The sequence below is a fragment of the Papio anubis genome, chromosome 18 (genome assembly GCF_008728515.1).
Source record: "Papio anubis isolate 15944 chromosome 18, Panubis1.0, whole genome shotgun sequence".
Lineage (NCBI taxonomy): Eukaryota > Metazoa > Chordata > Mammalia > Primates > Cercopithecidae > Papio > Papio anubis.
The window spans coordinates 31,059,293-31,085,826 of NC_044993.1; the positions used below are offsets into that span (position 1 = coordinate 31,059,293).

General features: G+C 44.5%; 1 protein-coding gene across 1 annotated transcript; it reads left to right on the plus strand.

Moving 5' to 3' along the window:
- The first annotated feature begins 560 nt into the window (after positions 1–560).
- Positions 561–26,534, plus strand: GOT2 (glutamic-oxaloacetic transaminase 2). Its single transcript, XM_009196571.2, has 10 exons — positions 561–773; positions 11,672–11,828; positions 13,293–13,421; positions 16,756–16,815; positions 17,316–17,477; positions 17,693–17,797; positions 19,182–19,332; positions 19,815–19,980; positions 24,126–24,276; positions 25,376–26,534. Exons 1-10 carry the CDS (start codon positions 685–687, stop codon positions 25,496–25,498), a joined length of 1,293 nt encoding a protein of 430 aa, XP_009194835.2. The 5' UTR covers positions 561–684; the 3' UTR covers positions 25,499–26,534.

The window sequence follows — 26,534 nt, forward strand, 5'->3', positions numbered from 1 at the left end:
TCTTGGTTGGGTCCTAGTGGCTGTAAGGCATCAGACAAAATACGTCAACTATGTCAGCCTACATTTTCTCATCTTTTTTTTTTTTTTTTTTTGAGACAGAGTCTTGCTCAGTAGCCCAGGATGGAGTGCAGTGGCACGATCTCGGCTCACTGCAAGCTCCGCCTCCCGGGTTCCCACCATTCTCCTGGCTCAGCCTCCTAAGTAGCTGGGACTACAGGCGCCCGCCGCCACGCCCGGCTAACTTTTTGCATTTTTAGTAGAGACGGGATTTCACCGTGTTAGCCAGGATGGTCTCGATCTGCTGACCTCGTGATCCGCCCGCCTCGGCCTCCCAAAGTGCTGGGATTACAGGCGTGAGCCACCGATCCCGGCCCATTTTCTCATCTTTCAAACTGCCATAACAGCAGCCACTCTTCGGCCGGCTGGATTAAATGAATGAAGTGCAGCAAAGGCTGGGCTTAGGTAAACTGTGCAGTCATCCTCTTCCACGACCTCCGCGGAGCCCACGCCGCTCCGCCCACCGGCCGCCAGGGGTCGCTGTGACGCGGCTCGGGCCCAGCACGCGGCCGCTCTGGCCCGGGAAAGTCGTTGTCCTTACCTTCAACAGGAGCCGGCTCCCTGTGTGTGTGTCCGCTCGCCCTCTGCTCGGTCCTGCGGCGGCCCACTGCCCTCCTACCGTCCACCATGGCCCTGCTGCACTCCGGCCGCGTCCTCTCCGGGGTCGCCGCCGCCTTCCACCCGGGCCTCGCCGCCGCGGCCTCTGCCAGAGCCAGGTAAGCCAAGAGAAAAGGAGATGGAGCCAGGGCGATGGCCCTGCCCCGCTGAGCTGCGAGCACCCCAGCACATTCACTCCTCCCGGCCCCCAAACACACACTGTCACTCACACACACACACACTTTTCTGCCACCCCCTCGGCTTTCCCTTAATGGGGACTGAGGATTGAGCGTCCGTGCCCCACAATGACCCTCAGGATCCCTCATCCTTCTGGTCCCCGCACCGGGCCCTGCAAGAGGGCGTGCAACGCAATCCCTGGGGAAAGGAAGTGTGGCCCTCGGCGGTTCCCGGACTCCCATTCAAGTGGGAGGGGTGCGGAGAGTACTGGGGCAGCGGCGCCCGGGGACGCCCGTGCCCTTGATAGGGTGCCCTGGGGGCGGCGGGCGCACCTGTCCTGGCTCCCGGCCCGCCCGAGCCGGTGGGCCGGCGGCGGCTGGCTGCCGCGTGTGTGCCCTGGGCGGGAAGCGCGCGAGAGGAAGGTTTCCCGGGCGTCGGCATTCGGGCCTCGCTTCCCTCCCGGCATCTGCGACCTTGGCGTGCGGCATCCCCGAGACCTTGCGACCCTCCGAGGTCCCTGTGACCCCGGTGCCCGTTTGGCCTTTGCTTGGGGAAGGGTCGAGGTGTAGTGTGCCTCCTTTATTTTTTCCTTATTGCCCCTAAGGAGGTCCGGTTGCAGGGAGGCCATCAGTCTTCCTCTCCATCTCCCTGTGCTCTTTCATTCAGTAAATGTTTCGTAACTGCAGTTTCTCAGAGCCAGGCTCTGGACCAGATGCTAGCGATACAACTGTGAACAAGGCGAGGGAAAGACAATGACAAATTGTCATTGCTCAAAAAATGACAACGTAATTTCGTACTGTGGCGTGTATAATAGTATGGAGGGAAATTTCAGAGCTTGAAACGAGCGCTAGTAATTCATTCCCAGTGGAGACCGGAGCCAGACGATTAATTCAACTCAAGAAGCCGATTTGGAGCACTCTCCTTAAGTGCTACCTTAATAAGGAACTGAGTTTTAAAACCACCCCCAAGCAGGTATTAACTGCAAGGAGCAAAGCGTAGCTCGGCCTTTCGTTTGAATGTATGCTGTGTATCTTTCAGCCAGCAGAACGATCTGTCCTTTCCAATGCCCGACAGCCTTGGCAGTACAGTTTTGCCTGGGCTTCGCACTTTCTTCTCTTCCTGACTTGGCTCCTTCCTGGCCCACTGTCAACGTGTGTGCTCTTTAAGTCTGCCTACCTAGTGGACCAGAGCCAGGAGGAGTTATTTATACAACAAATTTGGAAAACCAAAGTAGTGCTTAAAATTTCGGGCAAGAGAAAGTATGTTTCCCTATTATAGTAATCTTAAAATAATACCTTGTTTTATGGATTTGGCTAGGTCGCCTGAAGCTCTAGTGCTTGGTGAAAATCCCTTGGAGTCAGGGTTAGTCATTCTTTAAGTTTGAGAGTCTGACTCATGTTTCTTTCTGTATTTTTCTCACTAGAATGTAAGTTCCATAAGAGCGGAGACTTCACCTACTTTATATTCACTGTTACATCTCAGCACTATTAACAGTTCCTGGCATGTCTCTCATATTGGATATTTTTATTTTAAGCCCAGATTTTTCACTTAATGCAACAGAAACAAATACAGTATGACATTTTAATGTTGTGTCTTAGATCAAAATCTGAACATAGGCTGGTCCAAGTGTAATGGTGTTTACAACTAATTGATCATAACCAGTTACAGATTTTATTGTTCCTTCTCTCGACTAATCTTAAACACACAGGGGAACCATAGTGCTGCAAAATATGTAGAAAAAAAATAAATTATCTCTCTTTTTTTTTTTAAATACAGGGTCTCACTCTGTCACCCAGGCTGGAGTGCAGTGGCACAATCATGGCTCACTGCATCCTGACCTCCTAGGCTCAAGTGATCCTCCTGCTTCAGCCTCCCAAGTAGCTGGGACTACAGGCACGCACCACCACACCAAGCCAATTTTTTATTTTTTGTAGAGACAGGCTCTCCCTATGTTGGTCTCAGACTCCTCCCACATCAGCCCCCCAAAGCATTGGGATTATAGACTGATAGACTCCACCTGACCAGAAAATAAATTCTTGAAATAGTTGAGCACCTAATGTTGAGGAATTACTCTTCAGATTTAAACAATGATACCTGATTAGATGATAGAACCAGATGCCCTATTTAGCATGAAGGTTAACTGTTCATGCAAGGAGATCAGACTTCACTCCTTCCACTGTGGAAGTGATCTTTACCTAGCTCCGAGTGGCAAACGTGGAAAATACTTAAACTGAACTCATCGACATTTCTATTTAAATGACTAATATAATAAAACCTTGTCAGTTGTTATTCTGAAGAACTGAGGATTTATCCAATGGCATACTTGGAACTCTTCGTAAATATGTGGAACTCTTTGTAAATTCAAGTGTATCATTTAGCTAAACACTGCGAATATAACTTTCTCTTGTTGACCTGTACTGTAAATGTATAGTGACATGAGATCAGACATAGTTGCAGTTCAATGAAGAAAAAAAAAAGATGCTAATGTATTTTGATTTATAATGATTCGTTTTTAATTATTTAATTCTGATTACTTTTTGGTGAAATAACTGAGCAGGTCTTGTGAGACTTTAAAAATGCAGTGTGCAACTGTGGTACCATAACCATAGAAGATCACAGACGAGGCGCAGTAGCTTACACCTGTAATTCTAGCACTTGGGAGGCTGAGGCAGGTGGATTGCTTGAGCTCAGGAGTTCTAGACCAGCTGGGCAACATGGCAAGACCCCGTCTCTACATAAAATACAAAAAAATTAGCCGGGCATGGTGATGTGCACTTGGAATCCCAGCTACCTGGGAGGCTGAGGTGGGAGGATCACTTGAGCCTGATCGCTTGAGAGGTGAAGAGTTGCAGTGAGCCAGGCCGATCACGCCACTGCACTCCACCCTGAGCAACAAAGCAAGACTGTGTCTCAAGAAAAAAAAAAAAAAAAAAAAAAGATCACAGCTGTGCTATTGTCTCTGCCATTTTTAGCTCTGTGATTGTGGGCAAGCTAACTAACTTCCCTTCTGATTTTAAAATGAGAAGATGTGAGGAAAAGCAGTTTAAAAACTAAAACTTTAAGTAGGCTTAAGCTCCAGGGAAATTGCAATGCATTTCGATTGGAAAGGCTTACCTGAATACTTTGTACCTAACCTCTCTTGGATGACCAGTCAATATTGCTCAATGTTTGAGGCTTTGTTCCTGTATCCAAAGTGTACTGATAGGAATCACTTTCTAGGTCACAAGTTATCAGCATTAATTTTGCCCCTAGAACACTCTTCTTTTCATCTACTCAATTCCTTTAAAAACATCAGAGTTCTTACAACGTGTGTGTAGTCTTTACCATGTTAAGAAATGGAATAATGAAAGGCATGGAGGAGCTGAAAGCTGGTTACTAATGTGTGGCTAATCAAATTGAGTATTCCCTCTAGGCCAGGTGCTGTGGCCCACACCTGTAATCCCGGCACTTTGGGATGCCGAGGTGGGAGGAGCACTTGAGCCCAAGAGTTGGAGACCAGCCTGGGCAATATGGCACAACCCCATCTCTACAAAAAACTAGCCAGGCATGGTGGCACGCACCCTAGTCCCTGCTACTCATGGAGGATCACTTGAGCCCGGGAGGTAGAGGCTGCAGTGAGCCGTGGTCACCCCACTGCATTCTAGCCTGGGTGACAGAGTGAGACCCTGTCTCAAAAAAAAAAAAAATCTTATCCCTCTAGGAGGGGAACAACAGACACTGGAGCCTACCTGAGGGTAGAGAACGGGAAGAGGGAGAGAATGAGAAAAAATAACTGTCAGGTACTATGCTTCTTAGCCAGATGATGAAATTATCTGTACACCAGACCCCCAGGACACGCACATGTACCTCTGAACCTGAAATAAAAGTTAAAAAAAACCTCCCAGGCCTCTGCCCTTTAGATGCCAGTAGCATCTGCTTTCCCCCAGAGTTTCAACAAACAGAAATGTCTCCAGAAATTGTCAGTGTTCCCTAGCTAGGCAACCCCTTCCTCTCTCTCTGGCTAAGAACCACTTTCCTTGTAATCTGGATTATCAAGCTTGTCTCAAGCAATAGATATGTGGTTTTCATACCTGTGTACTTTAATCTGTATTTCATGTTCAATCTCAAAACTAGCTTTGTAATTGTAAAATGAACATAATTTATTACATTTATTTTTAAATTGAGTATCCCTGCTCCTGTATTTAGATTGTTTAAAAATTCAGTATTTGAAATTGTGTTGAGAATTCTTAAGAGATATCCCAGAAGACTCAAGGCTATGGTTTCTGAGTTTCTATGCTTAACATTTTAAAGAACTTGAAAAATAAGTGCTTTTCACACCATTTAACAAGAATGATGCCTTCTCTCCTTGTGGTAGGGAGCAGTGGGCAATGTTATTATTGATCGAGGGCCTTGGAGGATACAGACCATTGTTTTTTCTTTTTCTTTTTTCTTTTTTTTTTTTCTTCCTGACACAGAGTCTCTATGTAGCCCATGCTGGTCTCAAACACTAGGCTCAAGTGACCCTCCCACCTCAGCATCCTGAGTAGCTGGGACTACAGGCAAGCGCCACTATGCCCAGCCAGGCCATCTTTTGAAAAATGAAAACTGTTTTCCAGAAGTGTTCTCTTTTATAATCTAGTATGTCCTTGACATTCAGGGTATTCCTTTCACTCAGCAGTTAATGACAGTGATGTAGACAGACAGGTGGCTACATGTTTTCAGGGTCTGAATTGTGGATAAGTCATAAGGAAAGCTTTCTTCAGGCCCAGTTCAGAAGTTGGTTTAAGGTATCTGTGCTTCTTACTATCGCCTAGGTACTAGGAACAGCCAAGCAACCTAGAGCCACAACAACAAAATGAGAGGCAAGCTATTAAAAGAACTGGCACCAACACTAGTGAGGGGGAAGGGCGATAATGGTAGTGTCTCCTGATACTCTGGAAAAACCTATGCAGTAGTAATTGAAAAGCAGAAAAGGGCCAGTGCGATGGTTTATGCCTGTAATCCCAGCACTTTGGGAGGCTGAGGCGGGCAGATCACTTTAGATCAGGGGTTCAAGACCAGCCTGGCCAACATGGCAAAACCGCATCTCTACTAAAAAAAAAAAAATTAGCCGGGTGTGGTGGCAGGCACCTACTTGGGAGGCTGAGGCAGGAGAATCGCTTGAAGCCGGGAGGTGGAGGTTGCAGTGAGCCGAGATCACGCCACTACAATTCAGCCTGGGCAATACAGTGAGACTCTGTCTCAAAAAAAAGAAAAGCAGAAAAGGTTAGTTGGTCGGAGGGTTGTGGGTTATTGTTAAACTGATTAACATTATCTCCCGCGAACCCGGGAGGCGGAGCTTGCAGTGAGCTGAGATCCGGCCACAGCACTCCAGCCTGGGTGACAGAGCAAGACTCCGTCTCAAAAAAAAAAAAAAAAAACATTATCTCCCCCCACAGCCATACTTGATTAGCTTTGTATTTAAAGAGAAAGAAAAGCAGAAAGGACCTGCATTTGGTCATAAGGTCTTATAACTGTATATGCTCCTTGAATTCTCTACATACTGGCCTCCCCAGGCTCTGTACAAGGATGCAGGATGGTTACAAATAAAAGTGGAGCCGTGATAATTTAGTAACGATGACTATTAGCAAACATCACGCACTCTGCCAATCTAGGTTCTGAGTGGTTTTTTTCATCATTATACCAGCCCTGCGAGATAGGTAGTACTATGGCCCCATTTTACAGGTAAGGAAAGTTGAGGCTTAATTTACTTGCCAGTGCTCACATAGCTGGCAGATGACTGAGCTGTTATTTGAATCCATGCAGTTTGCCCAGTACTGAAATTACCCAAGGCAAACTATTAAAAGAACCATTAAAAGAAATAAGAGCCTGGGAAATCAAAAAAACTGGAAATAATCTACCCTTAAATAACAGAGAATTGACTGTATACACTAATTCATTACAATGATTGAGACTGCAGCAGTCTTTAGCTTGTCAAGAGAGCATGAATTAAACTCTGTACTGCCATCCAGTATGCCCCATGGAGGAGTGGGTGTATGAATGCTGACAAGTACATTACGAGAACCTTTGTTGGGAAAGAAATATTCATGAGGTAATTCACGAGTTTATCAGCATGGTGAACACGGAGAACTTCCATGGTACCATACTGAAACACGTGGCTGATTCACAGTGGATAAGTGATTGCTAGGAGAACTTGGGCGATTCTCCTGCAACAACCCCCAGCTCTTTCTCACCGTGAGCCTTTATTCTTAAGCCTCTACTTGGAAAGCCCTTTTTCTCTTCTTTTCAGTCTTAGCACTCAGCTGCTAAGTCACGTCCTCCAGGAAGCCTTCCTAACCTTGTGCAGTACTTTCCTTCCCTTCTCCAAGCTATTAGGTCCTCTGCTCGGGGCTCCCATAAGTAATATCCCATAATAATGCCCTGGGTCGGTGTGTATCACTATCCATCATCTCCCTGCAGTGCCCAGCCTGCATTGCTTGTAGCTCCCTGCTGATCACCACAGTGGACTAAGGTGGTAAGGGATTGTGTTATACTCTTCTTTATGTTCCCAGCCCTTAGCATAGTGTTCTTAATGATTGCTTTGGAAGATCATAAAGCCTAGAAAAGTGTTCTGGCAAGGCAGAGAATCTCTACAATCTAAACTGATTGCACAGGAGGTTTTTTTTGTTTGTTTGTTTGGTTTTTTTCTTAAACTTTTATATTGTGGGTGAAGTCATTAATCACTAAACCAAGGAAACTAGGTCATCAAGATTGGGCAAACTTTGTTAAAATGTTAACTTGTGTGCACCTGTAGTCCCAACTATTTGAGGTGGGAGGATGGCTTGAGTCTAGGAGGTCAACGCTGCACTGCAGCCTGGGGGACGGAGTGAGACCCATCTCTTTGTTTGTTTGTTTATTGAAACTGAGTCTTCCTCTACCACCCAGGCAGGAGTGCAGTGGTGCGTTCTTGGCTCACTGCAACCTCCGCCTCCTGGGTTCAAGTGATTCCCATGCCTCAGCCTCCCAAGTGGCTGGGATTACAGGCGCCTGCCACCTTGCCCAGCTAATTTTTGTATTTTTCGTAGAGACGGAGTTTCACCATGTTGGTCAGGCTGGTCTCAAACTCGTGACTTCAGGTGATCTGCCTGCCTTGGCCTCCCAAAGTGCTGGGGTTATAGGCGTGAGCCACTGCACCCAGCCGAGACCCATCTCTTTAAAAAAGAAAAACAAAAAAGTTAACTCAACTTCTTTTCAGATTCACTTACTATAAATCAAAACAAAATTCACATCTGGGTGCAGTGGCTCACGCCTGTAATCCCAGCACTTTGGGAGGCGAAGATGGGTGGATCACTAGAGGTCAGGAGTTCAAGACCAGCCTGGCCAACAGGGTGAAACGCTGTCTCTACTAAAAATACAAAAATTAGCCGGGTGTGGTGGCACACACCTGTAATCGCAGCTATTTGGGAGGCTGAGGCAGAAGAATCACTTGAACCCAGAGACAGAGGTTGCAGTGAGCCGAGATTGCACCACTACACTCCACCCTGGGTGACAGAGCAAGACTGTGTCTCAAAATTGAATAAAAATTTTAAAAAACAGGCTGGGGGCGGCTCACGCCTGTAATCTCAGCACTTTGGGAGGCCGAGGTGGGTGGGTCACAAGGTCAGGAGTTCGAGACCAGCCAGGCCAACATGGCAAAACCCTGTCTCTACTAAAAATACAAAAATTAGGCTGGGTGCAGTGGCTCACGCTTGTAATCCCAGCACTTTGGGAGGCCAAGGCAGGCGGATCACTAGGTCAGGAGGTAGAGACCATCCTGGCTAACATGGTGAAACCCCGTCTCTACTAAAAATACAAAAAGTTAGCCGGGCGTGGTGGCAGGTGCCTATAGTCCTAGCTACTTGGGAGGCTGAGGCAGGAGAATGGCGTGAACCCGGGAGGCAGAGCTTGCAGTGAGCTGAGATCGTGCCATTGAACTCCAGCCTGGACGACAAGAACAAGACTCCATCTCAAAAAAATAAAAAATAAACAAAATTCACTTTCTAAGTTTTGTCCTCATATGCTTTCTTTTTTGGGGCCAGTCTGGCTCCCATCACCGGGCTGGAGTGCAGATCTCACTGCTCGGGTTCCATCTACCTCAGCCCTCCCGAACTAGGACTGAAATGCCATCTCGCCCGGCTAGTTTTGTATTTTTTGGTAGAGGCGGGGTTTCACGTGTTGCAGATGAGTCCTCACGATCTCCTGACCGCCATTGATCGCCGTCTCGGCACCTCCCGGTACGGGATTACAGGCTTGGAGCCGCGCCCGGCCCTCATATGCTTTTTCATATTTAAAACAAACTGATCCTTTAGGATGGTAGTTCTCCCTGGGAACATGTTAGTTCCATGTTAGTTATGTTAGCATGCAATGTGTTTCCATCATTGCTATTTTCAAATGAATCAGTAAGTATAACAAGCTGCTCAGTTTTTCTAATATAGTAAGTATTAGTGGTTATACCCCACATTAATAAAAGCTCTTTGGGGTTTTCAGTAAGTTTTAAGAGTATAACAGGATCTAAAGATCAAAAGTTGCTTTAGACCAATACTACTCTTTTTCCTTAAAAGCACACAGTTGTATTTATTTGTCACTATTGATCCTAGTGTGGTCTCAACACTCATTGCTTATCTTTTAACCAAAGTAGCTTCGATTTCCCAGAGAAAATTAAGAAGGGAGGGTGGTGATGTCAGTCCTACACAAGCATTCTAAGCAGACTGGCAAAACTTGTGAACACACGCAGCACAACTTCTACCGCCGCATATATCCCTTTTATACCTCCTTCAAGTGGCAACAAGGAAAGATCTTTTTATTTTAATGACTCAAAGCTATAGCCTCTTGAGCATGTAAAAATAAGCAAAGATATATAAATTTTAAATTATACTTGGTAACCAATGTGTCTGTAGTCTATCTTAGAAATTAGGTGTGCAATGAATAATAATCTGTTAATTCATTGTAATATTAGACCAAAAGTATAAGTTACCCTAAAGATCTTAGAAATTGTGTTCAAGGCCGGGTTCAGTGGCTCACGCCTGTAATCCCAACACTTTGGGAGGCTGAGGCGGGCAAATCACATGAGGTCAGGAGTTCAAGACCAGCCTGGCCAACATGGTAAAACTCCATCTCTACTAAAAATACAAAAATTAGCTGGGTGTAGTGGTGGGCGCCTGTAATCCCAGCTACTTGGGAGGCTGAGGCAGGAGACTCACTTGAACCCAGGAGGTGGAGTTTGCAGTGAGACAAAATCGCGCCACTATACCGTCTGGGCGGCAGAGTGAGATTCCATCCCCCACCGCCTGGACAAAAAAAAAATAAAAGAAAAAGAAATTGTCATCAAGCTGGCATATTACAAAATACAATTACTGTTCTCCCGAAAGCCTATATCCCCAGTCTAATAAGAAAAACATCAGACAAATTCCAGTAGAGGGGCATCCTACAAGATACCTAACCCGCATTCCCAAAATTGTCACAGCCAAGAGAAGCTTATGGAGACATGCAGCTAAGTGTAACATGGTGTCCTAGATGGAATTGTGGAACAGAAATAGGTAAAAACTAAGGAAATCTAAATAATGTGTGGACTTAATAATGTATGGGCCAGGCGCAGTGGCTCACGCCTGTAATCCCAGCACTTTGGGAGGCCAAGGCGAGTGGATCACCTGAGGTTGGGAGTTTGAGACCAGCCTGGCCAACATGGTGAAACCCCGTCTCTACCAAAAATACAAAAATTAGCTGGGTATGGTGGTGGTCACCTGTAATCCCAGCTACTCGGGAGGCTGAGGTGGGAGAATCACTTGAACGCGGGAGGCAGAGGTTGCAGTGAGCTGAGATCACGTCATTGCACTCCAGCCTGGGTGACAAAGAGGGAAACTTCATCTCAAAAATAATAATAATAGTAATGGGCCAGGCGCGGTGGCTCAAGCCTGTAATCCCAGCACTTTGGGAGGCCGAGACGGGAGGATCACAAGGTCAGGAGATCGAGACCATCCTGGCTAACACGGTGAAACCCCGTCTCTACTAAAAAATACAAAAAACTAGCCGGGCGAGGTGGCGGACGCCTGTAGTCCCAGCTACTCGGGAGGCTGAGGCAGGAGAATGGCGTAAACCCGGGAGGCAGAGCTTGCAGTGAGCTGAGATCCGGCCACTGCACTCCAGCCTGGGCGACAGAGCGAGACTCCGTCTCAAAAAAAAAAAAAAAAAAAAGAAAATCATGTATCAGTATGGATTCATTAATTGTAACAAATGTGCCATACCAATGTAAAATGTTAATAGGGGAAACCTGGGGGTAAGGGTAGATGGGACTGTACTATCTGCTCAATTTTCTGTAAATCAATACTGTTTTGGCTCACGGAGGCTGAGGCATAATTGTTTGAACCCAGGAGGCAGAGACTGCAGTGAGCTGGGGTCACACCAGTACACTCCAGCCTGGGTGACAGAGTGAGACTCTTTCTCAAAAAAAATAAATAAATAAAGTTTGTCAGAATAGCAATTCAATTTCATTTAACACAAATTTGTAGTTTTCATAATTTTAAACATGTAAGAGTAATATGGCCGGGTGCAGTGGATCACCTGAGGTCTGGAGTTCGAAACCAGCCTGGCCAACATGGTGAAACCCTGTCTCCGCTAAAAATACAAAAATTAGCTGGTGTGGTGGTGCGTGCCTGTAATCCCAGCTACTCGGGAGGCTGGAGCGGGAGAATCACTTGAGCCCAAGAAGCAAAAGCTGCAGTGAGCCAAGATAGCGCCACTGCACTGCAGCCTGGGTGACAGAGCAAGAGTCTATCTCATAAATAAATAAGTAAAATGGATCTTGGATCTAGCTAATGGGATCGAGCTAATGTATTTCTCATTTCAGCTCCTGGTGGACCCATGTGGAAATGGGACCTCCAGATCCCATTCTGGGAGTCACTGAAGCCTTTAAGAGGGACACCAATAGCAAAAAGATGAATCTGGGAGTTGGTGCCTACCGGGATGATAACGGAAAGCCTTACGTGCTGCCTAGCGTCCGCAAGGTGAGCTTGCCATTCATCTCCTTCTGAGTGGGATGAATAAACTGAAGAGAGCCCTGGAGAGTGGCAGGAATAGTGCTAGACCGGGAATCAGGAGCCCTGGGCTTTAGTTCTGGCACTAATGGCATGAATCACTCGGGTTTTCTGGGCTATAGTCTCCTTGGCTGTAAAGGTAAGAGGTTGGAACCATCTGTTTTTTTCCAAGATTGAACTTTCTATGGTTCTGTGATCATCTGTAAAATAGACATTAAATATGCTTTAGAAATGCTTAGCTATGTCTAGTTTAATCCTGAAGGTGCACGAGATGACCAAGACTTTAAGCACTGTCTCTTGGTGAGAGGAATAGCTCTTCGTGGATTACTATTGTTATTTTCCCTTTCTCTAACTGTGATTACCTTAATCAAACCTTTGTACACAGGCATGCTCCGTCCTTTCTTCCTGCTGAGCTATGGAATTTTTTTTCACCTCTTTTGTTATATTTTTATTAGTAGCATCTTTATTCATTAACTAAATAATGTAACAAATCCCCTTAGACTAATTTTTTAAGTTATTCAGTAAGTATTTGCTACTGCAACCTGCATCACAACCAAGCACTATTGTACATTCCCTCATTCACACTTCTGAACACTGTGAGAGGTAGAAATAGTTCCTCCATTTAACAGAGGAGGAAACCAAGGCTCAGGAAGGCTAAATAACTTGCCTAGGGTAACACAACTAGTAAGGCACAGCCAGGCCTCCAATGCCAAAGCACGAAGATGTGTGGCTATCACTGTTAACCCTTTGAAGCTCTTAGACTGGCATATAGCTTGAAATGCTTCTCCTGTATGTATTTAGTTTGATTTAATCATCTTATATCTATTTTAGGTGTTGCTCTTAAACCTTGGTTTTGTGCATTCCAGGAATCTCATTTTATGTTAAATTGTAACCAAGAGAGACCATACCCATCCACATAAAACTTAACTTAAACAATAAAATACAGTTTTAAAAAGTAAGTATTTCTGTTCTTCAATATAAACTATCAAGCATTCTACCTACCCTTCTTCTCGGAGAGTAACTTCAAATTTTAAAAAAAGGTTTGGCCAGGCACAGTGGCTCACGCCTATAGTCTCAGCACTTTGGGAGGCTGAGGCAGGTGGATCACCTGAGGTCAGGAGTTTGAGACCAGCCTGGCCAACATAGTGAAACCCCATATCTACTAAAAATACAAAATTAGCCGAGCATGGTGGCAGGTGCCTGTAGTCCCAGCTACTTGGGAGGCTGAAGCAGGACAATCACTTGAACCTGGGAGGTGGAGGTTACAGTGAGCTGAGATCACACCACTGTACTCCAGCATGGGTGACAGAGCAAAACTCCGTCTCAAAAAAAAAGACTTTACCTCCAAAACTTAACTTATAAAACTTTAAATATTAATCATAGTAATTCCAAGTAAGGAGAAGAAACTCAATGAATGTATTTTCTCTTGTCTAGGCCGAGGCCCAGATTGCCGCAAAAAATTTGGACAAGGAATACCTGCCCATTGGGGGACTGGCTGAATTTTGCAAGGCATCTGCAGAACTAGCCCTGGGTGAGAACAGCGAAGTCTTGAAGAGTGGCCGGGTAAGCTGAGCAGGCTCTGGCATCATCCCAGGTCTTTAACAAATTTGTAGTTATTTAAACAATTTTAGGCCAGGCGTGGTGACTCACACCTGTAATCCCAGCACTTTGGCAGGCCAAGGCGGGCGGATCATCTGAGGTGGGAAGTTTGAGACCAGCCTGACCAACATGGAGAAACCCCGTCTCTACTAAAAATACAAAATTAGCCAGGCGTGGTGGCGCATGCCTGTAATCCCAGCTACTCGGGAGGCTGAGGCAGGAGAATCACTTGAACCTGGAGGGTGGAGGTTGCAGTGAGCCGAAATCGCACCATTGCACTCCAGCCTAGGCAATGAGAGCAAAACTCTGTCTCAAAAAAAAAAAATTTAAGAAATATGAAAAGATAACTTATTTTGTGTGTAATGATTGTTCTGAGGAGGCCACACTATTTCTAATAATTCTTATTTGATAGTAAATTGCCATCATTAAATAAAATAATCTACATGACACCAATTCCAAAAATGTACTACTAGTAATCCTGAAAATGTGGTAGTCATTTGACTGATAGATTTGACGTTACTTTTGCTGTTAGTCTCTACCTGCTTACGTTCATTTTACATTGAATATGCTTTAGAAATGTTAACTACGCCAAGTTTTAGGCCTGCAATTAGCCCAAACCCTCATGTCCTAAGCTTCCAACTTGCACAGAAGCAGCAAAAGCAGGAAACAAGCCATGGGTGGACTGTGGGCGCTGAACCAGTCTGGCAGCCCTCTGCTATCCCTTCACAGCCCGTGTGGACACACAAAAAAGACCACGCTCCCAACATGTGAACTCGTGCACGTTGTGGTTCACTTTATTTTGGAAAAAAACATGTTTTTTAATGAGTGCATTTGTATGTTTTTCTGGGTGAGCCTGGGGAGTGAAGAAACATACAAACTAGCAACTTTAAGTCAATATTTTGTCTTCCCTTCCCCCTCTGAAAAGCCAGAATAAATACACTTTATTTACAAGACTGGTCTAAGTCCACACGTGAATTTGTTAACTCAGAGTAAAGCACAACAACCTCAACCCCAGGGTTAGGTAGTAATTATCCTACGTCAAATAGATGTGGTTTAGTTCTGTCCATACAGTCAACTGCCTGTTAGCCCCTCCTGAAAATTTCTGTACTTTTTAATTCATGTGTTTTTTTGCCTAGTCTCTGCTCCATCTAGATAATAACCTAAGTATGAAACTGGCCTACCTTAAAATAACATTAACTTGTCTTTTATAAGTTGTGCCTCGGCCGGGTGCAGTGGCTCACGCCTGTAATCCCAGCGCTTTCGGGGGCCAAGGCGGGTGGATCACTTGAGGTCAGGAGTTCGAGAACAGCCTGGCCAATATGGTGAGACCCCCGTCTCTACTAAAAATACAAAAATTAGCTCGATGTGGTGGCGCATGCCTGTAGGCCCAGCTACTGGGGAGGCTGATGTGGGAGGATTGCTGGAACCCAGGAGGTGGAAGTTGCAATGAGCCGAGTTTATGCCATTGCACTGTAGCCTGGGTGACAGTGCAGAGGGTGACCTGTCTCAAAAAAAAAAAAAGCTGTTGTGCCTTTGTGAATCATAGTATTATCAGACCTACAGTGAGGTTTTTATTTCCATCATGCCAAAGTTTGCAGAGACAAACTATTTAAAAGTAAGTTTTTAGTTGGGTTTTTCCCTCTTTAATCTACTGCCACCCCAGTCCAGAAAATACATTTGTGCTTTATAGAGCCTTGTACTTCTACAATGCCTTTAAAAACAACAAATGAAAACCTCTTAAACCTACAGTGATTTCTTGTTTGTCCCTTAAAGCTGACCAATTTGAATAAGCAGATTCACCTCAGGCATCTTCCTATTACCCAAAACATGAATATTTTCAGATTATGAAAACACATAGAAGGGGACCTCTTAGAAAACCTTTATCTATCTATTTATTTATTTATTTATTTATTTACTTATTTATTTATTTTGAGATGGAGTTTCGCTCTTGTTGCCCAGGCTGGAGTGTAATGGCACGACCTCAGCTCACCGCAATCTCCACCTCCCAGGTTCAAGCGATTCTCCTGCCTCAGCCTTCCCGAGTAGCTGAGATTACAGGCATGTGCCGCCACACCTAGCTAATTTTGTATTTTTAGTTGAGACAGGGTTTCTCCATGTTGATCAGGCTGATCTCGAACTCCCAGCCTCCGGTGATCCGCCCAACTCGGTCTCCCAAAGTCCTGGCATTACAGGTGTGAGCCACTGCGCCTGGCCAGAAAACCTTTAAAATGTTGTAATGTTATCCTTATATATTTGTTGACTTGCTTTTCAAGGAACTTTGATGTTTAGAGAGTCATTCTACTTTGTATAATTCTAGAGTAATGTCTTAATGTAGTGACTATTCTCAGTGTCTTATTTATTTATTTGTTTATTTATTTATTTTTGAGACAGGGTCTCACTCTTTCACCCACACTAGAATGCAGTGGCACAATTTCGGCTCACTGCATGTTGGGGTCCGCGTGTTTCCTAAACAAAGGAATGAACACACAACACAACACAAGACAAGACAAACATGGCGGCCGCCTCGAATGGCTCGCTCCGCTTTATTTTATACAGTCGTTTGTGGAATGTTGCCAAGTCACAAGACACATTGTTGTTTTTCTGACCTTTCCCTGACTTTCTGGATTTTCAAGATGTTTACATATAAACAGGCCCCCAACGCCCTGCTTCGCCCTGCTTCGTTTGCAAGAGCAGGACTTATTGGGAACGCCCTGCTTCGTTTGCGAGAGCAGGACTTGTCAGGAACGCCCTGCTTCATTTGCGGGAGCAGGACTTATGGGGAACACCCTGCTTCGTTTGCGAGAGCAGGACTTATCGGGAACACTCTGTTTGTGAGCACGTAGTCCTCTACAACTGCATCCTCCACCTCGCAGGTTCAAGCAATTCTCGTGCCTCAACCTTTTGAGTAGCTGGGATTACAGGTGTGCACCACCATGCCCAGCTAATTTTTGTATTTTTAGTAGAGACAGGATCTCGCCATGTTTGCCAGGCTGGTCTCGAACTCCTGACCTCAGGCAATTCACCCGCCTTGGCCTCCTAAAGTTATGAGATTACAGGCATGAGCTACCACACCCAGCCTCTCAGTGTCTTTTTATATCTTTTATATAATTCACCCCTTTTTCATATTGGGGAGGAATGTTTGTGTTCTGAAAGTTTCCCGTGTAACGTGGAATGATACTAACAGGCCATAAAGAATGAGCTTCTGAAGTACGGAAGGGTCTTGGACAGAGCAGTGCCCCTGGGCTGGTCCTGTATAGAGAATGTCGCACATCACTGACCGTGGGTATCTCTCCTTCAGTTTGTCACTGTGCAGACCATATCTGGAACTGGAGCCTTAAGGATCGGAGCCAGTTTTCTGGTGAGTCTGGAAGCTTCTTCAGGAAAGAACTATAAATTCCAGTTGACAGGGCTTCCTGTTGTGTGTATATTTGACTGTTGATGCAGAAATAGATTTCTTCTTTCCATGAATTTGCAGATGTCCTATTCTCTGATGAAAAAATGAAAGGACTTTAAAGAAATTACAAGAAAGATATAGTAGTGATGAAGGTAAATTAAGTTCACTAGAAACTATTTACTAGAGAGCTTTTGCCTTTTAACTTGTTTAATCCCTATGACAGAGGTACAATTAACCCCATTTACAAGTGAAGAAGGCAAGACCCAGAAAGGTCCTTGGCTATACAGCCAGTATAAGTGTCGGAGACTATTCCAACCCAGGCAGTCTTACTGCTGAGTCAATACTGCTCAACCATTGAGAGAAACTGGGTTTCAGTGAGAAAAATGTTCCCTCAGTAAAACACGTCAACATTTTTTTGCGTCTCCTTTGTTCATTTTTCTGTTTCCTTTCGTCCCATCTTTTAGCAAAGATTTTTTAAGTTCAGCCGAGATGTCTTCCTGCCCAAACCAAGCTGGGGAAACCACACACCCATCTTCAGGGATGCTGGCATGCAGCTACAAGGTTATCGGTATTATGACCCCAAGACTTGCGGTTTTGACTTCACAGGCGCTGTGGAGGATATTTCAGTAAGTGTGGCTTTCAGGGTGAGAATAAAACTCCTTGCTTGCAGACATTTGATGTCTCCCACCGTGTTCCAATATCTGAGTTAAAATACTGGAGAAGAGGTGATTCCCAGACTTCTGGTTACCTTTGTTACTTATCAAATGATGACAATCCTGTGGCATTTCAGATAAACTGCCTTAAAGCTTCAAAGTCATCTCTTGGCTGTTTTTCTCTTTAGAAAATACCAGAGCAGAGTGTTCTTCTTCTGCATGCCTGCGCCCACAATCCCACGGGAGTGGACCCGCGTCCGGAACAATGGAAGGAAATAGCAACAGTGGTAAAGGTGAGGAGGATGAACTCACTGGCGACAGTTCTGTGTGTAGTAACCAGCTTTGGAGGCTTAATTTGGCAATGTCTTAACAGAGAGTCTTAACCTTGAACCTGTGTGAAATGTCCATACAGGTGGATAAGCTGCCAGAAAGGGCTCCCCATTTGCGTGATTAGCAGTTCTGGGATTGATGACGCATGAGCATTTGAAAGTAATTTTTTCTGGCCAGGCGCAGTGGCTCACGCCTGTAATCCCAGCACTTTGGGAGGCCTAGGCAAGTGGATCACCTGAGGTCAGTTCGAGACCAGCCTGGCCAACATGGAGAAACCCTGTCTCTACTAAAAATACAAAATTAACTGGACGTAGTGGCCCATGCCTGTAATCCTAGCTACTTGGTAGGCTGAGGCAGGAGAATCACTTGAACCCAGGAGGTGGAGATTGTGGTGAGCCGAGATCGTGCCACTGCACTCCAGCCTGAGCAACAAGAGCAAAACTGTGTCTCGAAAAAAGAAAAAAGAAAATAATTTTTTTCCTTGTCCTGGATGTAGGGAACTCTGATAAAACCTGTCTACTGACCCCAGGATGTCTGCTGTTGATGCCTACATTCACCCTGGTCAGTGGTTGCTTAGTGATCTGTTTAAACACTTTTTCATGGCCTTTCCTTTGCAGCATCGCCATGATCACTCTAAAAGTGTAGACAGCTGTCAGAGAAGACACTAGTCAAAATTCCTAGAGAGGAAAATATTATTCCTGTTGTCTCATCTCCCTGTTTTCCCGTTTCACTCCTTTTCATTTCCCTTTCTTTTCTCTCTCTCTCTTTTTTTTTTTCTCTTTTGAGACAGAGTCTCACTCTGTCGCCTTAAGCCAGAACACAGTGGCACAGTCATGGCTCACAGCAACCTCTACCTCCAGGGTTCAAACAATCCTCCTAGCTCAGCCCCTGAGTGGCTGGGACTGCAGACATGTGTGCCACACCTGCCTGGCTAATTCTTTCTAGTTTTTATAGAGACAGCATCTCACTTTGTTGCCCAGGCTGATCTCAAACTCCTGGGCTCAAGCAGTCCTCCCACCTTGGCCTCCGAAAGTGCAGGGATTATAGACATGGGCCACCATGCCTGGCCAGTTTCCCTTTCTTTAACTTCTGTCAAATCTAAGCTGCACACAGAATGAGACAGAAACAGCATTTGGAAAGCACTTTCAAGATAAAATGGTTCTAATGAGGTTGTCTCGTGAGCCCTGGATGTAAGATGAGTCTTCCAGGATTACGTTAGCCCCAGAAAAGGCTTATTGTGCTTATTGGGATCATGCCCACCTCACAGAAACGTCTTTCAGATTTTTATAAACATCTAGGGCCTCTTCAGACAGACTGCTGAAGCTTCAATCTTTTGTTCCTTCTCAGAAAAGGAATCTCTTTGCATTCTTTGACATGGCCTACCAAGGCTTTGCCAGTGGTGATGGTGATAAGGATGCCTGGGCTGTGCGCCACTTCATCGAACAGGGCATTAATGTTTGTCTCTGCCAATCATACGCCAAGAACATGGGCTTATATGGTAAGCTACAGCACCCAGCATGACACATGTTCGCATGCTGGGAGAGAATGCCACGAAGGCATAGAGCTTGTGGGGTGTGTGTGTGTGTGTGTGTGTGTGTGTCCATCCATGTCCACATCCCTCCCTACCCTAAGATGAAAGACTGGTATCGTAGATTTTACTGATTTTCTTAGCCATATATTCTTCAGTATTCTTAAATTTTTCCAGCAAAGGAAACTGATTACTGCTTCTCTAAACAAAAAGTAACAAATGCGTCAGCCAAGAAGATAGATACAATAAAAAATACCTTTGAATACTCTGAGTACTCAAAACTTCCTTGTGCCTCAGTTCACCATTCTGGTTGTTGAAAGCTTTTTATTTATAATAAAGTTATTTTGGGGTCCTTTGGATGGAAACAGATAATACGTAGCAAATACACTCATGATTTGCTTTAGCACATTAGATAGTAGAAGTAGAAGACGAGATCCATTTTTGTCTTTCAGGTGAGCGTGTAGGAGCCTTCACTATGGTCTGCAAAGATGCGGATGAAGCCAAAAGGGTAGAGTCACAGTTGAAGATCTTGATCCGTCCCATGTATTCCAACCCTCCCCTCAATGGGGCCCGGATTGCTGCTGCCATTCTGAACACCCCAGATTTGCGAAAACAATGGTAAAGGCTTATGCCACTCCCCAGCCACCCACCTGTTCCCACCACTGCTCCTTCAAAGCTAGTTTTTAATTGACCTCTAGTGATATACAGTACCCCATAGATTCCATATGCGAAGGCAGGGAAGGGAGCAAAAAATGTGCATTCCTTTTTTAAAAAACAGGCCGGGTGCGGTGGCTCATGCCTGTAATCCCAGTACTTTGGGAGGCCGAGCTAAGTGGATCACCTGAGGTTGGAAGTTCGAGACCAGCCTGACCAACATGGAGAAACCCCGTCTCTACTGAAAATACAAAATTAGCCAGGTGTGGTTGGTGCATACCTGTAATCCCAGCTACTTGGGAGGCTGAGGCAGGAGAATTGCTTGAACCTGGGAGGCGGAGGTTGCAGTGAGCTGAGATTGCACCATTGCACTCCAGCCTGGGCAACAAGAGCAAAACTGCGTTTCAAAAAAATATATATAGAGAGAGAGAGAGAGAGAGAAAGAGAGAACGAGAGAACGAGAGATTGGTTGAGACAGGGTCTTGCTCTGTCACCCAAGCTGGAGTGCAGTGTTGCAATCCTAAGGCACTGTAACTTTGTACTTCTGGCCTCAAACAGTCCTCCAGCCTCAGCCTCCCAAGTATTTGTTAGCACTTTGAACCAAATTAGTTGGTATTTCTCTGTAAGAGACAGACATAATTTTTAATTGGTAGTTCCTTTTATTCCGTTATCTCCACATCAAATAGAACCTGCTTTCCCCTAAAATCAGTTTCAAATTAAGTACCTTACATAGGAAAACTTCCTTAAAAACATATTTTTGTTTGTGTCCTAATAATTGCTAGCATTGAATCAGTATTTTTGCATTTCTTTGTGTTTTATTGTAGAGACAGGGACTTGGCTGTCTTGCCCAGGCTGGTCTCCTCAAACCCCTGGGCTCAAATGATCCTCCCACCACGGACTCCCTAAGTGCTGAGATTGCAGGTGTGAGCCACTGCACTCAGCCTGTTTTTTATTATCTGTAGTATCTGACTCTCAACATCTGTTCTGTGAATTAGTGTTACTCAATCTTTTTGACCACAATCCACATAAGAAATATATTTAAGGCCACTGTGCCCAGCCAATTGCATCTTACTAAGTTGAATTTAACATACTAAGCCAGGCAACGTGGTTCACACCTATAATCCCAGCATGCACTTTGGGAGGCCAAGGTGGGTGGATCCCTTGAACCCAAGAGTTCGAGACCAGCCTGGGCAACATAGCAAGACTGTGTCTCTATTAAAAGAAAATAAAAAAATAAAAATATAACCTACCAATGGGTCATGACACATAATTTAGAAAACACTGCTCCAGAAAGGGGTTGGCAAACTGTTCTGAGAGTCAATCCAGTTTGCTCCCTATTCTTGTAAATAAAGCTTTATTGGAACACAGCTGTACCCATCTATTTATGCGTTTTATATAGCTACTTCTTTGCTGCCATGGCCAAGTGAGCAGTTGTAGCAGGCAGAGACCATATGGCCCGTAAAGCCTAAAATAATTACTCTTTGGCCATTTACAGAAAGTATGCCAACCCCTACTCTATGAGTTTATAAAACCATGATGCCTGTGGAAGGCGTGATTTGTTATATGAGTTTATCCTGTGTAGCTGCTTAGTTGAGAGGTCACATCTCTGAGCAGCTCTTGGGTAGAAAAGCTAAATCTGCTATCTCTAAGAAACTTGATATGTACCTCCCCTAGTCATCATATTGCAACTATTTTTCTGTCTTCAGTTTCTGTGTCATGAACATTAAAGTAAATACTAAGAGTCTGGTTCAGGATAGTTTTTTTTGTTGTTTTGTTTTGTTTTTTCCTTTTGATTTTTTTATAAAGACAAGGTCTCACTGTGTTATCCAGGCCAGTCTCAAACTCCCGGGCTCAAGTCATCCTCCCACCTCAGCCTTCCAAAGTGCTTGGATTACAGCTGTGAGCCACTGCGCCCAGCTCAGGATAGTTCTTTATGATATAATAGGTTCACGCTAGACTTACCAAAAAATTGACTACTTTTTAAGTCATATTTTTTTGCAGCATGATATTAACATGTAAGTATATTTCAGAAAGTTTGTGAAAGGGAAAAAACCATAACTCTAGCTATTCTAACTCAGCTTTTTTTTTTCCCTTGCCCATTGTTTGTTTGTTTTTTGTTTATTTGTTTTTTAAGTTTGTGTGTGTGGTTTTTCGGGTTTTTTGTTTTGTTTTGTTTGTTTGTTTGTTTGTTTTTGAGACAGAGTTTTGCTCTTATTGCCCAGGCTGGAGTGCAATGGCACAATCTTCCCTCACTGCAACCTCCGCCTCCTGGGTTCAAGCGATTCTCCTGCCTCAGCCTCCTGAGTAGCTGGGATTACAGGCATGTGCTACCATGGCCAGCTAATTTTGTATTTTTAGTAGAGACAGGGTTTCTCCATGTTGATCAGGCCGGTCTCGAACTCCCGACCTTAGGTGATCCGCTCATCTCAGCCTCCCAAAGTACTGGGATTACAGGCATGAACCACCGGGCCCAGCCACCCATTGTTATCTGTAGTTGTGACATACTGTTATATATGTATGAGCAGGACTGGTTTTGGTTTTGTCACTTAGAATTATACTAAACTTTTTTTACTTAATATTTTCTAAAATATTTTCATATTCTCTGGTTATGAAGGTTTTTTTAGTGCATGCATTTCAATACACAATTTGAGAGTTTGCAGTAGACAAAGATGCCAGACTGTGTTAATGACTACCCTCAGGGTGGTTATAATCCGATGAGAAAGATACACACATGACTTTCTTGTTGTTGTTGTTGTTTTTGAGAGAATCTTGCTCTGTGGCCTGGGCTGGAGTGTAGTGCCACAATCTCGGCTCACTGCAACCTCCGCCTCATGGGTTCAAGCAATTCTCCTGTCTCAGGCTCCCCTGAGCTGGGATCACAGGCACCCACCGCCATGCCTGGCTAATTTCTGTGTTTTTATTAGAGACGGTTTCACCACCTACGATAGCTTCGCTCATTGTAGATTCGTAGTATATTGTCTCAATTGTGGAGATGAGAATGTATATTTCATCCATGTCAAAAATAAGGTCATTTTTTTTGTTTAACCCACAGCTTTTACCTTAATCTTAGTAGGTTTTAGAGTGATTCATTCACTTTTCTTAATACGTATGCAATTACAATGGGGTTACATCCCAGTAAGCCTGTCATAAATTAAAAATGCATTTAAGGCCAGTCTTATGTCTGTAATCCTAGCACTTTGGGAGGCTAAAGTGGGAGAATCACCTGAGCCCAGGAGTTCCAGACCAACCTGGGCAAATAGGGAGACCCTGTCTCTACAAAAAAAAAAAAATGAGCGAGGCATGGTGGAATGCACTTGTGGTCCCACCTCTTGGGAGACTGAGGCAGGAGGATCACTTGAGCCTAGAAGATTGAGGCTGCAGTGAGCCATGATCATACCATTGTACTCCAGCTGGGTGATAGACTGAGACCCTATATCTTAAAAAAAAAAAAAACAGGCCAGGCGTGGTGGCTAACATTTGTAATCCCAGCACTTTGGGAGGCCAAAGCAGGAGGATTGCTTGAACCTCGGAGTTTGAAACCAAACCGGGCAACATGGCAAAACCCCATCTCTACATTATTTTTTTTAGAAAAAGGAAGGAAAAGAAAATGCATTTAATACGCTTAACCTACCAAACATCATAGCTTACCCTAGCATACTTTAAACATGCTCAGAACAGGTATTAGACTACAGTTGAGCAAAATCATCTAACACAAAGCCATTTTATAATGAAGTGCTGAATGTCTCATGTAATTTATTCAATAACATACTGAAAGAAACAAAATGGCTGTATGGATACTTAAAGTACGGTTTCTATTGAATGCATGTTGCTTTTGTGCCGTCATAAAGTTGAAAAACTGTAAGTCAAGGACTGTCTCTACTCAAATGTGTTAACTGTTTTAGTTGCCTGATGGAAATAGTGTTCTGATATAAAACAGAATGCTATAAAATAGCTTTCTTACCTGGCCAGTGACAGCATGTGATTCACTCATGGCCTGAGAATTGAGGCATGCTAGGGGAGTGCTCAGGTCGGGGGTAAAAATGCTGTAAACTCCGGCATATCTGTCAGTGCTTAGGCAGAATGAGCTGCATCTCAGGATTTCTTTACAGGTTGCAAGAAGTGAAAGGCATGGCCGACCGCATCATTGGCATGCGGACTCAACTGGTCTCCAACCTCAAGAAGGAGGGTTCCACCCACAACTGGCAACACATCACTGACCAAATTGGCATGTTCTGTTTCACAGGGTTAAAGCCTGAACAGGTGAGTGATTCTGATTTCTCTGCAGCAGACTAACTGATCAGTCTTTGCAAACCAGAAGGATTCTTTTTTTTTTCTTTTTTCTTTTTTATTTAATGTTTTTGGGTTTTTTGTTTTGTTTTGTTTTGTTTTTGTTTTTGTTTTGAGACAGTCTTGCTCTGACACCCAGGCTGGAGTGTAGTGGTGCAATCTCAGCTCACTGCAACCTCCACCTCCCAGGGCTTAAGTGATCCTCCTGCCTCAGCCTCCCAAGTAGCTGGGACTACAAGTGAATGCTACCACACCTGGCTAATTTTTATATTTTTTGTAGAGACGTAGCTTTGCCATGTTGCCCAGGCTTGTCTTGAACTACTGGACTCAAGCGATCTGCCCACATTGGTCTCCCAAACTACTGGGATTACAGGTGTGAGCCACTGAGCCCAGCCCCAGAAGGATTCTTCATAGATCACCCACCTATTCAAAGTTAACCTAAAAATAATTAAAACAGTTATTTTGGAGCCCTTTTAGGTAAAAGTATTGTAATACTTTTTAGCATTTATTTGGCTTTCTTTTTTTTTTTTAGTTGTTTACCTCTCTGTATCACCCATGAACTCACAAACTTCTAAAGAGCAGAGCTTGTTTTGATCATGTTCATGATCACTGTTGCTTCTCCCAAGAGAGCAACAGGAGAAATAGCTGTTTCGTAATTGAATCCTGGCTCTGCTGAATCTAAAGGTGTTTTTCCCCATCTATTTATGCCTCAGAATTCATCATCCTACTTTAAAGTAGCTTTTTTTTTTCCCCGAAATGGAGTCTCACTCTGTCACCCAGACTGGAGTGCAGTGGCGCAATCTCGGCTCACTGCAGCCTCTGCCTCCCAGGTTCCAGGTTCCAGCTATTCTCCTGCCTCAGCCTCCTGAATAGCTGGGATTATAGGCGTGAGCCACCATGCCCAGCCTTAAAGTAGCTTTTTATTCTTATTTTATTCCAAGTTAACAGCAAATGCTGGGAACAGGGTTTAAGCGAGGAAATAGAACTTTAATAAGTTGGCTGCTGTACCATGCCAGGCCGGGGAGAATCCCCCCTACCAGGAAGAGGTACCCAAACTCTTTCTTCTCTGCAGGTGGAGCGACTGACCAAGGAGTTCTCCATCTACATGACCAAGGACGGCCGCATCTCTGTGGCAGGGGTCACCTCCGGCAACGTGGGCTACCTTGCCCATGCCATTCACCAGGTCACCAAGTAATGTCCCTGGTGCAAGGAAACAGAGACAACCTTTCTGTCTTCAGCCTCTGCTATTGAGAGCTTCACACAGATGATGAGAGAGGGTGGATGGTGGTGAGTGGATCATTTCTTTCAACCACAGTGTGTAACACTCAGCATTTGAATGTTTCTCCGAAAAGAACATGTAGTGACACAGGGCAGAGGCATCCGTGGCTGGTGTCTGGAACATTAAACCAAACTCTCTCCCCTGTCCTTTTATCTCCAACTTTTCTCAAAGAGTTTACATGTGCAAGAAAGTCATCGCACCAAAAAACCTGTCAATTATGCCATTGCAATATTTCAGAAGCTTTAACTGAAGTGTCAGGTTCCTTGTGAGAAATAGCACACGTTAGAGGCTTTGAGAGAAGACCTAGTTCTGTCGTGAGCAGTCGACCTTGTGTCTGTCTTCCCATCTTGGAGCAACCTTATCAACAGGCCGCACTGCAGAAATGATGTTTTATGAAAACCAATGAGGCTGCTGCCACTCCAGCAAGGAAAATAATGCAATTTCCTGTCTTATGTAAGAAAAAGAGAAGGCTCTCTTTTTCTCCCTTGTCATTGCTGTTCTTTTCCTTATGTACAAACATTTTTAACTACTGCAGATTTTCATCCCATTCTACTGCTTGACTGACCATCAACTCCATCCTATCGAGATTTATTTAAGAATGAAGAACAAAATTTTCTGCTGATGCCATACCCTCACCTTTCTCAGCAAAGAATAGTGGAGAGTAGGAAACTGTACTTTAGGCATCCTCTTGAATGATTGTGTAAGTTTCTCTGGTTGGGATGTTGTCTCTGCCCAGTTGGACCTCCTCCCTTTGTTGAATGTGGTATACAGCCACTCATCTCACACCGTGAGTCGTGGCGCAGGGTGGTACCAGGAAAGAGGATATTCTAGGCTTTGTGTGCTGCTAGCTGGGTTCAGGCTTCACCCACTGGAAAGAACCACCATCTGCTCTAACCATGTAGACTTATTGCGGCCTGGTTTCTCTGTTACAATAAAATTACTGTAGACCCAA

Coding starts and splice junctions, on each gene's coding strand:
- GOT2 (XM_009196571.2), top strand. CDS start 685: ATGGCCCTGCTGCACTCCGGCCGCGTCCTCTCCGGGGTCGCCGCCGCC. Junction 19,981..24,125: donor CCAGATTTGCGAAAACAATG/GTAAAGGCTTAT, acceptor ATTTCTTTACAG/GTTGCAAGAAGTGAAAGGCA. Junction 24,277..25,375: donor CAGGGTTAAAGCCTGAACAG/GTGAGTGATTCT, acceptor TCTTCTCTGCAG/GTGGAGCGACTGACCAAGGA.